The sequence below is a fragment of the Coenobita brevimanus genome, chromosome 43, assembly GCF_032717465.1.
Source record: "Coenobita brevimanus isolate Jiangsu-jjx chromosome 43, ASM3271746v2, whole genome shotgun sequence".
NCBI lineage: Eukaryota > Metazoa > Arthropoda > Malacostraca > Decapoda > Coenobitidae > Coenobita > Coenobita brevimanus.
The window spans coordinates 32,135,234-32,149,214 of record NC_136996.1 but is presented as its reverse complement, the minus strand read 5'-3'; the positions used below and the strand labels follow the sequence as shown (position 1 = coordinate 32,149,214).

General features: G+C 41.2%; 1 protein-coding gene across 1 annotated transcript; it reads left to right on the top strand.

Moving 5' to 3' along the window:
* Positions 1-1,627: 1,627 nt before the first annotated feature.
* Polr2K (DNA-directed RNA polymerases I, II, and III subunit Rpb12) lies at positions 1,628-6,008 on the top strand. Its single transcript, XM_080270792.1, has 3 exons — positions 1,628-1,733; positions 2,143-2,222; positions 5,835-6,008. The coding sequence occupies exons 2-3, from the start codon at positions 2,162-2,164 to the stop codon at positions 5,948-5,950; spliced, it is 177 nt and encodes a 58-aa protein (XP_080126918.1). The 5' UTR covers positions 1,628-1,733; positions 2,143-2,161; the 3' UTR covers positions 5,951-6,008.
* The last annotated feature ends 7,973 nt before the right edge of the window (positions 6,009-13,981 follow it).

Genomic DNA, 13,981 nt, shown 5'->3' with positions numbered 1-13,981 from the left:
TGTAATGGCACTGCTTCATGAAACGATCAACAATTGTGAAAATGCACGAAAACCGAGAGAGCAGAGGCAGTCGTTTGATAAGTGATGGTCGTCATGGCGTGTATTACATAATTTACAGACACAGGGCCAGATCCAGCACTTTAGAAAGAGGAGAGAAGGGGGCGTGACTCATGGCCGAATTATCAGTATTCGGAACTCATGCACAGTACCAAATTCCTCAAAATTATCACCAAATCCCTCTGTACTGAAATGATTCTGTGATAACATTTATATATTTACTGTATATATTTTGATAAATTACGCAGTTCTCTTAAGTAATCATCTGTTCGCTGAAAATAGGAGGAACGTACGGCCCCCACATCCCCCCCCCCCTAGATCCATGCCCAATCTCCTCTAGATTTTCACAATACTTGCCTAATTCACAAAGAACAGCCTACCTTTCAACTTTTCAGGTCTGTCTTCCACAGCCTTGTTTTAGACTCGTATAACAGCAAAAACGGGTCTTTCTCCCAATGAGCAGGGTAAATCGCGGCAGAGCCCTAATCACGTCAAAGAGCCTATGCACAAACTGTCTCTACATTTTCATAAAACTTGTGTTAATTACAAATAGCAGCTGATCTCCAACATTTCAGGCCACACTCTTTCATAATAACCTTGTCTTAGACGATATACCGGCTAAACTAGGTCTGTCTCTCAGGACGGAATCACGGCCATCTGTAGCCTATGCACCACCTGTCTCCAGGGTCGCATCCAGTATCTTCTGTTAACACACACACACACACACACACACACACACACACACAGAGTCAACTACTCCCCTGGGTAGGGGTCGAGCAGGATCTATCTGACATCCCACAAAATTGTAACAATATTTTTTTCTTTGTTGAAATTATGGGGTGAGTCGTACCCCCATGAAAATATTGGGGTTAGGTGATACCTCCTATTAAAATAATGGGGGTAAGCCGTATCCCCTATTAATACGGAGGGGTACTCCTTATCCCCTTGTACCCAGTGGTGTAGCTGGAGAGAGGGGAGGAGGGGTTTGAGCACCCCCAGCCAGACTCTCAGCCCTCCTCCTTCCTATTGACATCCCTGTTTGACATTTCGATTATTTAATGTGAGTACATTGTGTTCCATTGTGTCCCTCTTCCTAAGGTAGTGCTTTGCCCCACCTTGGCTCCCCCATCCATCGAGACCTGGCTACGCCAATGATCATTTCTCTTTTATTCTCTACACATTCATTCTCACCATTCAGACTGAATCCTGACTACGCCCACAGACATAAACGGGATCACCTACACTAAAATGAATTTTATTCACTGTTCATTAACAGTAAGAGGGAGAATTTGTATGAGGACTAGTTTGTAACGGGGCTAGCTTATGTAAGACGAGTTTGTATGAGGGGAGTTTGCGTGGAGTGATTTGCATTGAGCGAGAGTCACCTGAAAGCGATTGCGTTACCCTTCAAAGCAATTCGATTTCTTTGAATGCTTAGCGAGGGAAAAAATATAAATATGGTTAAGGATATATTTTAGTTTACATTATAAGATTTTATTTTTTTATGCAACTATAAGTGATACATTAACAGTTTTGCCAAGTAAACAATTTTATTTTTAGGATCGTACTGCTCAAGAAAACAACACTGTTGCCTCAGCAGTGCCTCTTCGAGTGTGTCTGCAGCTGCAGAATTGCACGAGATTGAGAGAACACGAGTGTTGTACTGTCCCAGCAAGGTAGGTGCTATGGATTTGTATGAGGTATCCCATTATCGTTAATTCTGTACGGCAAGCTCTTCGAGCTGACTCATAGGCTAAGAACGAATGATTGTGCGTAGCTAATTCTTTGGCAGTGTTAGCCTACCTTAGTGATGGTTAAGAGGCTAAGGAGCTAGAGCTCATAGGGATTGCCTCTTCCCAGGGATTTTTTCATGTGTTAATCATACCTATTCTTGAGTGCATTAACACTTGGGCTGCCCACTTCATGTTTAGGCAGACTAATCCATTTGTTAACAGTTCTCGCATCATAAAAGTTGTTGCACATGGTATTTCTGTGCCTTGGTTTGTTCAGTGGTGGTCCTTCTCTTGTATAAGATTTCTGTGTACTGTATGGTACTCTGATACATATACAATTTTCATTTTTCAGAGTGTCAGTTCAGGTCGTGATGGAGAAACCGGAGAAACCAGAGGCACCCAAGGTTGTGGCCATGGTGTATGTGTGTGGAGGTAAGGGTTTGTGTTTATGTGCATGAGATATGCTTGTGTATGGGATATGTGTGTGTGTGTGTTTAAGTAAGTTTCATCTGAAGTCATGGATGTGGGTCATAATGAAAAGTATTTTTCTGTTGGTTTAATTGCGTTCACTTTATATCTTTGGTGATTTTGTGCGTTCACCCTTCTCAAGGGTCCTTACAGATATGTGGAAATTTGTTTTAAAACCCTAACCAAAACTCATCTAACCTAACTCTTACTGTAGATATCTACTTTGCCATGTGCAACAGCAGTGTCATTGTTCAGTCTAAGACACAACTATGTTCCCAAAGTTTGATGAATACCCGGTATATAGCAGAAAAATAGAACCACTGGAAACATGCACTAGTAGAGATTGGGTTTTCATTGTATTTTTCCAGGTGTAAGTTTTCTCTAGACATAACTGGGAAGATAGTTGTATCTTTGATTGTACATCCCCAGCCAAAACGTCCCATTCTCTTGTAATAGCTTATCATATATCTATAGGTTCAGTTAACTGAGGTTAGTTTAGTCTTTAAATATACCTTTTTGTGTATCAGTAATACATCTTGAGTTATATGAGAGGAACTTGTGGAGTTACGTGGAGAGACAGACTAGCAAATCAAGTGAAGTAGCATTGTGGTGTGGATGTGGATGTGATAAAAAGCATTAGGGGAAATACATTGTGGTGGTTTGGCCATGTGGAAAGGATGGAGAGCGAGAAACTGATGAGGAGAATGTATGCGAGTGAGGGGGAGAGGGAGGTTGAGGTTGAGAATGCGGTGGAGGGATGGAGTGGAGAGGTATATAAGAGAGGGGTGTGTGAGCTGGGAGCAGGGCAGTGAAATGGCCTTGGACAGGGTGACATGGAGGCGATTTGCTTGTGGCCACCCCATACAGGATTGAGGCATCTGGCAGTAGATAGACCTCCTGAGTAAGGGTAAGAGCACAGGACAGCCCTTCTGGGACATTTACTTATTTGTGGTTGATGGGTCTACTCTGCCAGGCAGACTGGGGTTGATCAACATCATCAACAGCTGTGGACATCTGGAGACAAAGAATGACAAATAAAATTTTGTATAACATAGACCTAGGTACTGTAGTAATTGTTTGAAAAAATTATGGTACAGCACACTCACTAATTTTATGTCTAATTGGTACTGCAATCGCATTGCGAAACTAAAACTCACTCAACTTATGCGTATACTTTACATATGATAAGGCGTAATTGGTTCTGGGGTCAGCATCCTCATACCCCCTTAGCTACCCTTTAATGACACAATACCCCTACTATAAATTACATACAATTAATCAGACATATTATATTACAGAACCGTAATACTAAAGACTTTACTAACATTGACACATAGGCTGAACTGCTTGATGAAATTTGAATATGAGGTCGAGGCTAGGAGAGGTGGTTAGTTACTACCTGCACCCTCACTGCTTCCCGCCACCACTGTACCCTTATGGTACTCCCGGGTATCCTTGCCCTTCCTTGAACTCCCAGCGCCTTGGTTGCTCATTGTGTAATTGTGAGACATGTTACACAACACGCGAACTAGAGAATCAAGAGAGAAAGTCCTGTAAGCATGAGATCACAGCAGTACAAAGTGTTGAAGGATGTGACGTTACAAACATGAGGGCTGTGGCTGTGAACAAGTGACTGAGGAGATGCATAGTCGTGCAGTCACTTGCCACCGGTGCTCATGAAACTCCCAGTAAAATCGCAAGACTCTTGCAAAGGAACATTCCTTTGCGTCGCAAAGCTGCTATTCGCGAACGTATAATTTGCGCGAAACTAGTGAGTGCACTGTATTTTGGAATTCATCTCATATATTTACTGTAGTTCTTTAATCTTAATTTGGCACAGATTTTTGTACTTTGCAGCATATTTCATAATATTTAGTAACAAAAAGGCAGTGCTTTAGCCCTACATCATTTACATAGCGCATCTTTGTGACTGGCATCATATTTTAGTGTTTATTTATTTTTGACCATCTTTTATCATAGTGTTGTGCAGTAGAGTCTCGAGTATATGACAATCTTTGAACCGGAAATTACGATTAACTGAAAGTTTTGCTAATAAATCTTCAATTTACCAAAGAAATCTGAGATCCTACTGAAATTTCAAACTTGGCAGGCTCTTTTGGCACCATCCATGATAGTTTACGATGCTTCAGCTAAGGTGAGTGCCGGGCTACCTGCCATATTTACATTGTGTCTGGATGTGCCCTGCCCTGTCTTGTATATACACTCAGTCCTCGTAAATCGCGGCAATTTGGGTCTGGACCACTGCCGTGATTTACAAATTCCATGATTTATGAATAATAACTCTTATGTGAAAAATTAAGTTGGGTCTGGACTTTGGCCATCCTGCCCCCACAGCACCCTACCCACACCTATCTAGGCACCATCAAACACAAACATACGAATTTAGGAATATTCAGTGCATGTATTAAATAGAAATAAGCCATGTTAAGGGATCTCACATTAATCCTATGACGAAATTGCTTAAGTGAAGGAGTGGGGTGGTGTTGGGAAGAACTTAGAACCTCTCAGCACTTGTTCTTCCCAAACTCTTTCATCAGCTTTGAAAACTTCTCCCCTCTGAACACGACGAATGAGCTCCAAACATTGACTGTACAACAACTGTGGCAGCTTCTTGACGCCATACTGCTTAGAGCGCTTCATTGGGGGGTCAGGAGGGGCCATGGCAGGTAGGAGGCGGGGGGAAGTTGCACAAAAAAGGCAGGTAATTCTCGTACTCTACGGCGACGGTCTGTAGTGTGCGGACTGGCGGGACAAGAACAACAACAACATGGCGGCATTAGTATGCACATATGCCACCAGGGACGCGCGGTGATAGGTTGTTGGGTCGCGATTTTCAATTTGAATGCCGCAGTTGACAGTTCTCCTCAGAAAAGGCCCACTTGGGTGCCTAGATCCGTGATTTTCGTGACTTAACAGTGATTTAAGGTTGCCGGCAGTCTGACGGCCACCTAGCCATGATTTACGAATCCGTGATTTATGAACACGCAATTTACGAGGATTAAGTGTATTGCGATGTCTCCTCCCAAAGTAAACCAGAGTGGTGGAAACAAGAGGAAAAGAGTTGTACTTACTTTGAAACAGAAAATAGAAATATGTAACTTGCATTAAGTGCTTTTATGGTGAAGGTTGAGTGGTGTTTGGTGGGCTGGTGGTGGTCGAATGCCTTGATTACGTTACTGGTTTGTCACTGGATTTTACCATGGAATCTCCTCTGAACACCAGAAATGTGTGATTGGTGAATACAGTACTGTTCTCTTGTATTTTATGTGATACAGTATATGTACATTATGTGATATTACATGTACAACTTCTGTGATGATGGGGGTGTATTTTCGTAAGTACAGGTATGTACAGTACCGTACTGTATATTATTACTGTATATTCTTATACATAAAAATTGATTGATCGAAGTTTTGAAAGTCCCATGAATTTTGTATAATCGAGACTGTACTGTACTGTACTTGTGTTACGGGTCAGCATTCAAGATGGTAATTTTAAGTAGTTAGAGTAAAAAGAACATAATGAGTTAATGTACATATTTCAATCCTTCCCCAGAGTGCCATGCTGAAAATGAGATGCGCCCCCGAGATCCTGTAAGGTGTCGCAGTTGTGGCTACCGCATCCTATACAAGAAACGTACAACACGACTCATTGTATTTGATGCCCGCTAACACATTCATCCTAACCCTATACTTATTATATCTATTTATTATGTAAGGTGAATCATTAAATGTCATTTTTTATTAGATGAATTTGTTTTACCTTGTGTAATTAATATTATGTTTCAATGTGGCTGTAAATTTATCATCATCATCATCATCATCACCACCATCCAGACCTCCTTTCCCACCCTAGGGCGGGGTTAGGAATAGCAGCGTCCAGACGGCCAAAGTTTGCCCAGTTCAATGGGCCTCGCTTCCATTCACTCATCGTTCAAGCTCACAGAATCCTGGCCTCATTTGATAGGCCAAAAGGTTTTACCATGTGCTGTAGCTTCATATATACCTATCCGATAGAGTCAGTCCGAACGCTGTCATGTTAAAAAGAGGTGCCAAGGGCTGTAAATTTGGAGCAGAAAAATGGATGATGAACATAGTAGACAGTTACACTAAGTTCTGGTGTATGCTTATTTCCAGTTTGTGTGATGATGTAATATACTGTATATATATATATATTTTTTTATTAATTTTTTAATGCAAGGAAGAAGGAACCAAAGGCCAGGAATCCGCAAACTGTTCCCTCCAAGAAAAAAAACAAAAGCAAAATAACGGTGAGCCAAATTCAAGATCTGTTCATTCCATTTCTTGCTGCCATCAGTTGATTTTATGCTGCTGAGGGAACCCCTTATAATTAAAGGCCTAATGGTGGCTGTATCAAACTCATCAATGTGAAAACTCTCCCCTGACCTGTGTAAAATAATCTGGAGTGTCCAACAATAAACAGAAAAATACAGGGTGGTCCATATACAATACTGTACTGTATACAGTAATGCTACTGTTCCACTGCACTGGTCAGTTTCTTTTGTGTTTCTAGGATGGCTCAAGCAGCATTATCAGTGCATCATTTCAGCCTGGATATGACTCAATCTAGATATATTTAAGTTAGTACTTTTCCTTTGCAAGAGACAGTCACGAAATCTTTATACATCTTAGTCTAACATGCTTCTGTACCATACTGTGGGTTTGCCTTTGATGGTTCACTTATATTTGTCAAACTGAGTAGAAGAATTCTAAACTAACTAAGACTTTTAAATGATTATTCACAAACCCTTTTGTGTTGATCTATCTAGACTCTGAGTGCCTTGATGAAATGACTAGTTTCTTGCAGTTTTGGTTCCTGGTGTTGGGATTCACTGAAGGTGACATACCCAGCCATCTTGTATGAAGTGCTTGAGAAGGACTTAGATGTCTTAAGTCAGATATCTTGCTGATCAGGACCTAAGAGAGAATAGATGAAGAGCCTCCAAGCATCTATGCAGAGAACCATCTTTTGGGACTAATTGAGACTGGAAGAACTGCAGGACCTTGAAGACAGCAAAGAGTTCTGCAACATTATTGTGGAGGACATCCAGCCATCAAGTCTGGTAGTGAATCTGAGAGAGAGGTTTTCAAGATATTGCAGCAGCAGGAGCTTTGGTATGGAAGACATCCAAGAAGACCCCAAAAAATTCAGCATAGGTGGTAATTACCATCATTTGAGTCAGGGGTGAGATGATAGTCTCAGGTTTTTTGGAAATTATCCAGAAGGTACAGGGAAACCAGAGATGAGGGCACTCTTAGGAATACTAGGGACTGAAGTTGTGGCTAGTTTTGAGGAAAGGGAAGCGATCATGTATGTTAATTCTGGTGAAAGGGTCCCTGATTGGCTAAGATGGACAGACAGAGAGGACCCCTTATTGGCCAGGATGGACAGGCAGAGAGGACCCCTGATTGGCCAGGATGGACACACAGAGAGGACCCCTGATTGGCCAGGATGGACAGGCAGAGAGGACCCCTAATTGGCCAGGATGGAAAGGCAGAAGGGATCCCTGCAAATGGAACAAAGCACTGGGAGTGTGTGTCAAGGAGGAGAATACTTATGGCCAAGAGACAGCAGCATTTTGGCTTCAGCCTTAAATTATGAAGTAAGGAAACACCCCCCTCCACTTGCCTATCCATCAATCCACCTTTTTATGTCCAATTGAGCCCTAGGGCTTGGCTACTACTACAACACACACTCAGAGGATGTGGAGGAATAGGACTAGGACACTGTGGCCAAAGACATGCTGCTGAACTATAATGCTGACAAGGACCCAGGCCAGGACATGAGGCATCTGCATTAGAGTAGCAAATGTTAAGTTCTTTGTGGTCACCAAGCCTCTGTTTAAGGTTTAGATCAGTAAAACTGAATCTGGAATTTCCTTTTTATAACAGTCCACCATACTTAAAGAAGTATTAATCAAAGTTAAGTCCAGAGATTTCACCTAGCCTCTAACAGCAGAAAAGTGAAGAAGCAAGTACCCACAAAGGCAAATCAAAAGGGGAAAAAATATAATAAAGGATATGAAAGCCAGAGAGAAGAACTGAATTATTTATTGTTGTAATAGAAAAATATAGGTGATGTAAGTTAAGGAAACCGTATATCCGGTAACCAATTGTGGGAAGCAAGTGTCTTGAAGTGTTAGAAAGAGAGAAAGGAAAGAAGGTGACAAATTAGACCACATCTGCCCATGCAATCACGTGCATGATAGCTACAAGATGCATTGCAAAGTGGGCGACATCTCGGGTATGTCTGCAACTTCTTGCATGATTTCGATGCTGAGATCAGATGAATGAAGGGATAGTTATGGTTACCCATTTAGCTACGTAAGACTAACTTTTTGTGTAAAATTCGCCCCCAAATTTTCAGTTTGTGCTAATTGCTAACAAAAGGTGCTAATGTAAGCACTTCTTTTATGAAATGGTGTTCGGATGATGTAAAATTGCCCAGCGGCTGCCCGGCTGGGACTGTGAATTGCCACGATTGGGTAATATTTTTATTATTGAAATTTTGCCAGAAAATGAGAACATTATCTATCTCATAAATCTAGCAGTACTATATTGTGTGCGAATCTTTTTGCATTGTGGCTATGAAAAACATATTATTGCTCTCTGTAAACGGACAAGTGGTAAACAAAGTCTGGAGGACGTTTGTGTTGAGTGCTTGCCGGAGTGTGGATATTTTTGTGGTTTTCAGGGAGTTCTGCATATTCATATTATCTCCTGCTCGTGGTTATATGGTAAGTAGACTAGCTTACCAACATATCCAGTAGCAGGTGAATTCTGATATTACTCATTGGGAACTTTAGACATCAGGGGCATCCAATTTGAGTAAAGATGCCATTAAAAACGTCACCAGAAAGTTCTTGCATATAGTTTTTTAGTTTTAATTGGATGCTTCAGTTGGTTATCCCTTTAGCAGCAGCGTTTCAAGCAGCACAGACTTTTGCAGCATAGCATTTATGTTCCTAACTCAGAGGTACCGTTTCAGGTCTTAGCCATGTTTTCCATGGTCTCCTGGCAGGTACGATCCCATCCACATGCATTAGTCGGTTTTTAATGCAGTGTTATGACTCTGTAAAAATTATCCCATGTTTTACAATGCTTCATCCAGTTATTCTCACACATTCTTACTGCATATCCAGACTGCCTTAGCTCTCGTGTGTGCATCACTTTATTATGGTTCTTTTAAATAACTTGGCCCAGATTTTCATTATTTACAGCATATTACACAAAACTCAGTGGCAGAAAAAGATTATGATATGGCTGTACACTCCTTCTATACCAATTCTTTATGACTAAGTTGGCATATTCCGGAGTAAATGTATTGCTTTAACTCAGTATTTTTGATGGAGAGATGGCAATTTTAGGCCCATTTAGAGTAAAATAAATATGATATTGTCAGTTTTGGTGCCTAGTCATCCTCTTAGATCCCCACTCATTGTTTTGTCTCATTGTGGCACTGAATCTATTCCACCATTCTCATTTAATATTCTTGAGTGTGCAAATGTCTTTTGTCATATTCTGCTCATGTTTCACTTTAAAAAAGAAAGATTCATTGTTTTCAAATTCCTTTTTAGAGAAGGGCTATGAAGAAACTTGTTTGCTCCTGTACAGTAATAAAAAGAGTATATATAGTATAAAAGTCACCTGTACAAAGGAGAAGGGGAAAAAGAAGTGTGTGGTAATCAAAGGAACATTTGTCTTCATAGTGTAATAGGAAGAGTATAAATTATATGGTAGGATACTTACTGACAGAGTTAGGGAAATAACAGAAGAATTAGTTGGAGAAGAACGGGGAGGTTTTAGGAAGGGAAGAGGTTGTGTAGACCAGATATGTGTGGTTATGTCTTTCGTGTCTTTCGTGGAAAAGTTTCTAGAGAAGGGAAAGAAGTTGTATGTGGTCTTTGTGGATTTGGAGAAAGCATAGGACAAGGTGGATAGACGAGGAATGTGGAAAGTATATATGAAGAATATATGGAGTAGCCTAAATGGGAAGTTGCTGAATGCCGTGAAGAGTACAGTATGTATGGGGGTGCTAAGTCTGCAGTGCATGTGGACAGTGAACTGAGTGAATTTTTCTATTTGAAGGTTGGATTGAAACAGGGATGTGACATGTCTCCATAGTTGTTTGATCTGTATATGGATGGGGTTATAAAAGAGATATTGTACAAGGTAGGGCAGTGGATGTTGAAGTGGCCCTAATGAGAGAGGGCAGTGATGGAAACTCCCTGTTCTGTTGTTTGCAGATGATACTGTGTTGTTAAGGGAAGTCGAAGGGAGCCGCAAGGCTTGGTGGATGAGTTTGGGAGAATGTGTAAGAAATGGAATCTATAGGTGAATGTAGGGAAGAGTAAAGTTATGGTCTTTGAGAGAAATGAAGTCACTGAATGTTGCCTACTGTGAGGTTGGATGAGGAGGAAATGGAAAATGTTAATGCGTGTAAGTACCGTACTTGGGCAGTGTGATGAGTAAAGCAGTGTGATGAGTTTAGAGTGTGAAGTGCTTGAAAGGGTAGCTACAACAAGGAAGAAAGGTTCTGGTTCTTTGAAAGCAGTGACAAGGAACATGGAAGTAAAAAAAAGTCACTGCATGACAGTATTGTGATACTATCTCTAACTTGTGGAAGTGGAGCTTGGATCTTGTTGGGGGGACATAAGTCAAGATTGAGAGCAATGGAAATGAGTCATTTGAGAGGAGCATGTGGAGTCACATGGAGAGACAGACTGACAAATGAGGAAGTGAAGGACCGTTGTGATGTGGATGTGATAGAAAGTGTTAGGAGAAATATATTGAGGTGGTTTGGCCATATGGAGAGGATGGAGAGTGAGAGACTGACAAGGAAAGCGTGTCATTGAGGTGGTGGGAGGGGGAGGGGGAGGCCAAGGATGAGATGGAGGGATGGAATGGAGAGGTATATGAGAGATAGGGATGTGAGCTGGGAACAGGGCAGTGAAATGGCAGGGGACAGGGCAACATGGATGCGATTTGTGTGTGGCCACCTCTTATGAGATTGAGGTGTCTGGCAATAGAAAGATAGATAGATAGGTAGTAATTTGTATATTTAAATATTTTTACAGTTTTGAGTTGAAAAAGCCAGTAAAAGTGCAAAAATTAAAAATGCAAACCCATTTCATTGGACATAATATTTATTAGTTCTCCCAGTGTTACGCATTTTCCTTTTGCCTTTCTTCTGGACCCAGCTTCACTCCACCTGCAGATGGGAAAAAAAAAAAAAGCAAGGTTGATGATAATGATGACGATATGTCTGTAAAGATATACATACAGTACCGGTACGGTACTGTACTGCAGAGGGAAATAGTGGGATAACAGATGTACACTGTAGCTATGGAATGTTTTCAGGGAAATAGAATGCTTTCATTTATTTAGAGGAGGTAGCTGTAATGGTGTGTGATTGATTGCCTGGCTGTTTACACCAGGCATGCCATTGATAGTTCTTCCACTTACATGCATTTACATTCTTTGTTTCTGGGTCCTGTCCCACTGCATTTTTTGGTGGGATAAAATGTATGAAAATGATTTTCTTCAAAGTTAAACGAGATGCTATCGGTATTCATTCCTAGCATAAGCAGGCTAGCATTTTATTATGGAACATCAGTAATTTTCGTTATTACCTTGACGTTTCAGATTTGTATGGCTGTAATAACTGCTTAGAAGACCCAGAGGACAAACACTTTACAGAACAAGGGCAACACCTGTTGTGAAGATATGGAATAATCTTAGGTAAATGTAGGTGATACTGAAATATACTGCACAGTAAGTTCTCGTTAATTCTGTCACTTTTTTCTTTCTTTTCTTTACTGCTGGGTATGTAGTCCACATACACATGCATAAAAAAAAAAAAAGAAGAAGAATTGCTTACAGGTATTAAAGCTCAGTAAATACCTTTACAGTTGATTTACCAGTTCCCCTAATTTACCCTACTGTACCATTTATAAGCACTGTAATTCACAAGACCACCATGTGTCTGACCTCCAGATAATTGATGATAAGGCACATTCCATCTCCATTCTTCATTTGTTCATCATCATCATCATCATCATCCAGACCTCCTTTCCCACCCAAGGGCAGGGTTAGGAGTAGCAATGTCCAGACAGCACAAAACTTGCCCAGTCCAATAGGCCACGCTTCCATTCACTCATCATTCAAGCCCCCAGAATCCTGTGGCTCCACCGGATATGCCAGAAACATTCACCACATTCTGCAGCTTCACATAAATGTATCCGATTGAGTCAGTCCTGTTGCTGCCATGCTCACAAGGGGTGCCAAAATCCCTGATCTTGCACTTCTCCTCAAAACATTCATCCCGCCAGCTCGATCTAATGTCAGTTCCCTAGCCTCACTGACTTCCAAACCTCTCTTCCTCAAACACTCATCCATCATATCTCTCCACCTTCTCCTTGGCCTACCTCGCCTCCTTCCTCCTCCAAATTCGTTCCACACCTTTCACGAATCACATTATTTCGTATCCTATCCACCCTCTGTACTCCACATACATTCCTCAGCAGTCCCATCTCCACTGCTCTTACTCTTGACTTGTCATTTTCATGCCACCCTGTAGTCTCACGCCCATATTTTAAAGTTGGTACTAACACTCCCTCATGCAAGCCTCGTGCAGTTGCAACACTCAAGCCTCTGTTTCTTATCAAGGCCTTCATTGCACCAGCTACTTTTCTTCCTTGTGCCACTCTACTTTCAACTTCTTTTGCACATTTTCCTCTCTTTTCTATCATTGTATCCAAGTATTTGAACTCTTTCACCAATTCCAGTCTCTCTGCTTTCACTGCGACATCACGCTGGGAGTCATCTTCTCTCTCAATAACCATTACTTTACTCTTCTCTACATTTACTCTCAAGGCACGACGCTCACAGACATCAGCAAAACTCTGTACTTATTCATTACTGTCGTCATCCCCCTCTCCATTACTCGTGTTTTTACTTCTCTCATCACCCCGTCCATATGTATTTTGAACAACCATGGAGACATCACACAACCTTGTCGCACGCCCACACTGATCGTGAACCATTCACTTAGATCCCCATTAACCTTTACACATACTTCGCTACCATCATAAAAACTCTTGACAGCACTTAGCAGCTTACCATCTACGCCATACATGCGCAAAATTTTCCACAATCCCTCTCTGCCTGCTTTGTCGTATGCTTTTTCCAGATCCATGAATACCATAAACACCTTATGGTCCTTCTCACAAGCCTTCTTTGCTATCTGTCTCACTGCAAATACTTGATCCACACATCCTCTACCACTTCTAAAGCCACCCTGTTCATCACTCACTAGGACTTCTGATATCTCTCTTAAATCACTCTATAATAATTCTTCCATATACCTTCCCTACCACACTCAATAAACTTATGCCACAATAATTCTTGCACTCACTTTGCTCACCTTTATTTTTATACAGGGGTAGAGTCACAGCCTTTTTCCACTCTGCAGGCACAGTTTCACTCATCCATGCCTTCTTACATATCTCCAACAAGCACTTTATTTGTTTTGTTTGTATAATTTGCCATGGGCATGTATCCTCAAATGACTACATGGACTTTCTTGGCTGTGTGAAATCTTTTATGTTGTTGCAGCAGTGTGTATCACATTAAGACACATTGTTTTTAATTCCAGGCAACCAGTAGTCCAGAATCAGAAGA

Excerpts from the sequence above, each read along its gene's own strand:
- Polr2K (XM_080270792.1), top strand. The coding sequence starts at position 2,162 with ATGGAGAAACCGGAGAAACCAGAGGCACCCAAGGTTGTGGCCATGGTG. Across the intron at positions 2,223-5,834 it reads CATGGTGTATGTGTGTGGAG|AGTGCCATGCTGAAAATGAG; the intron begins GTAAGGGTTTGT and ends ATCCTTCCCCAG.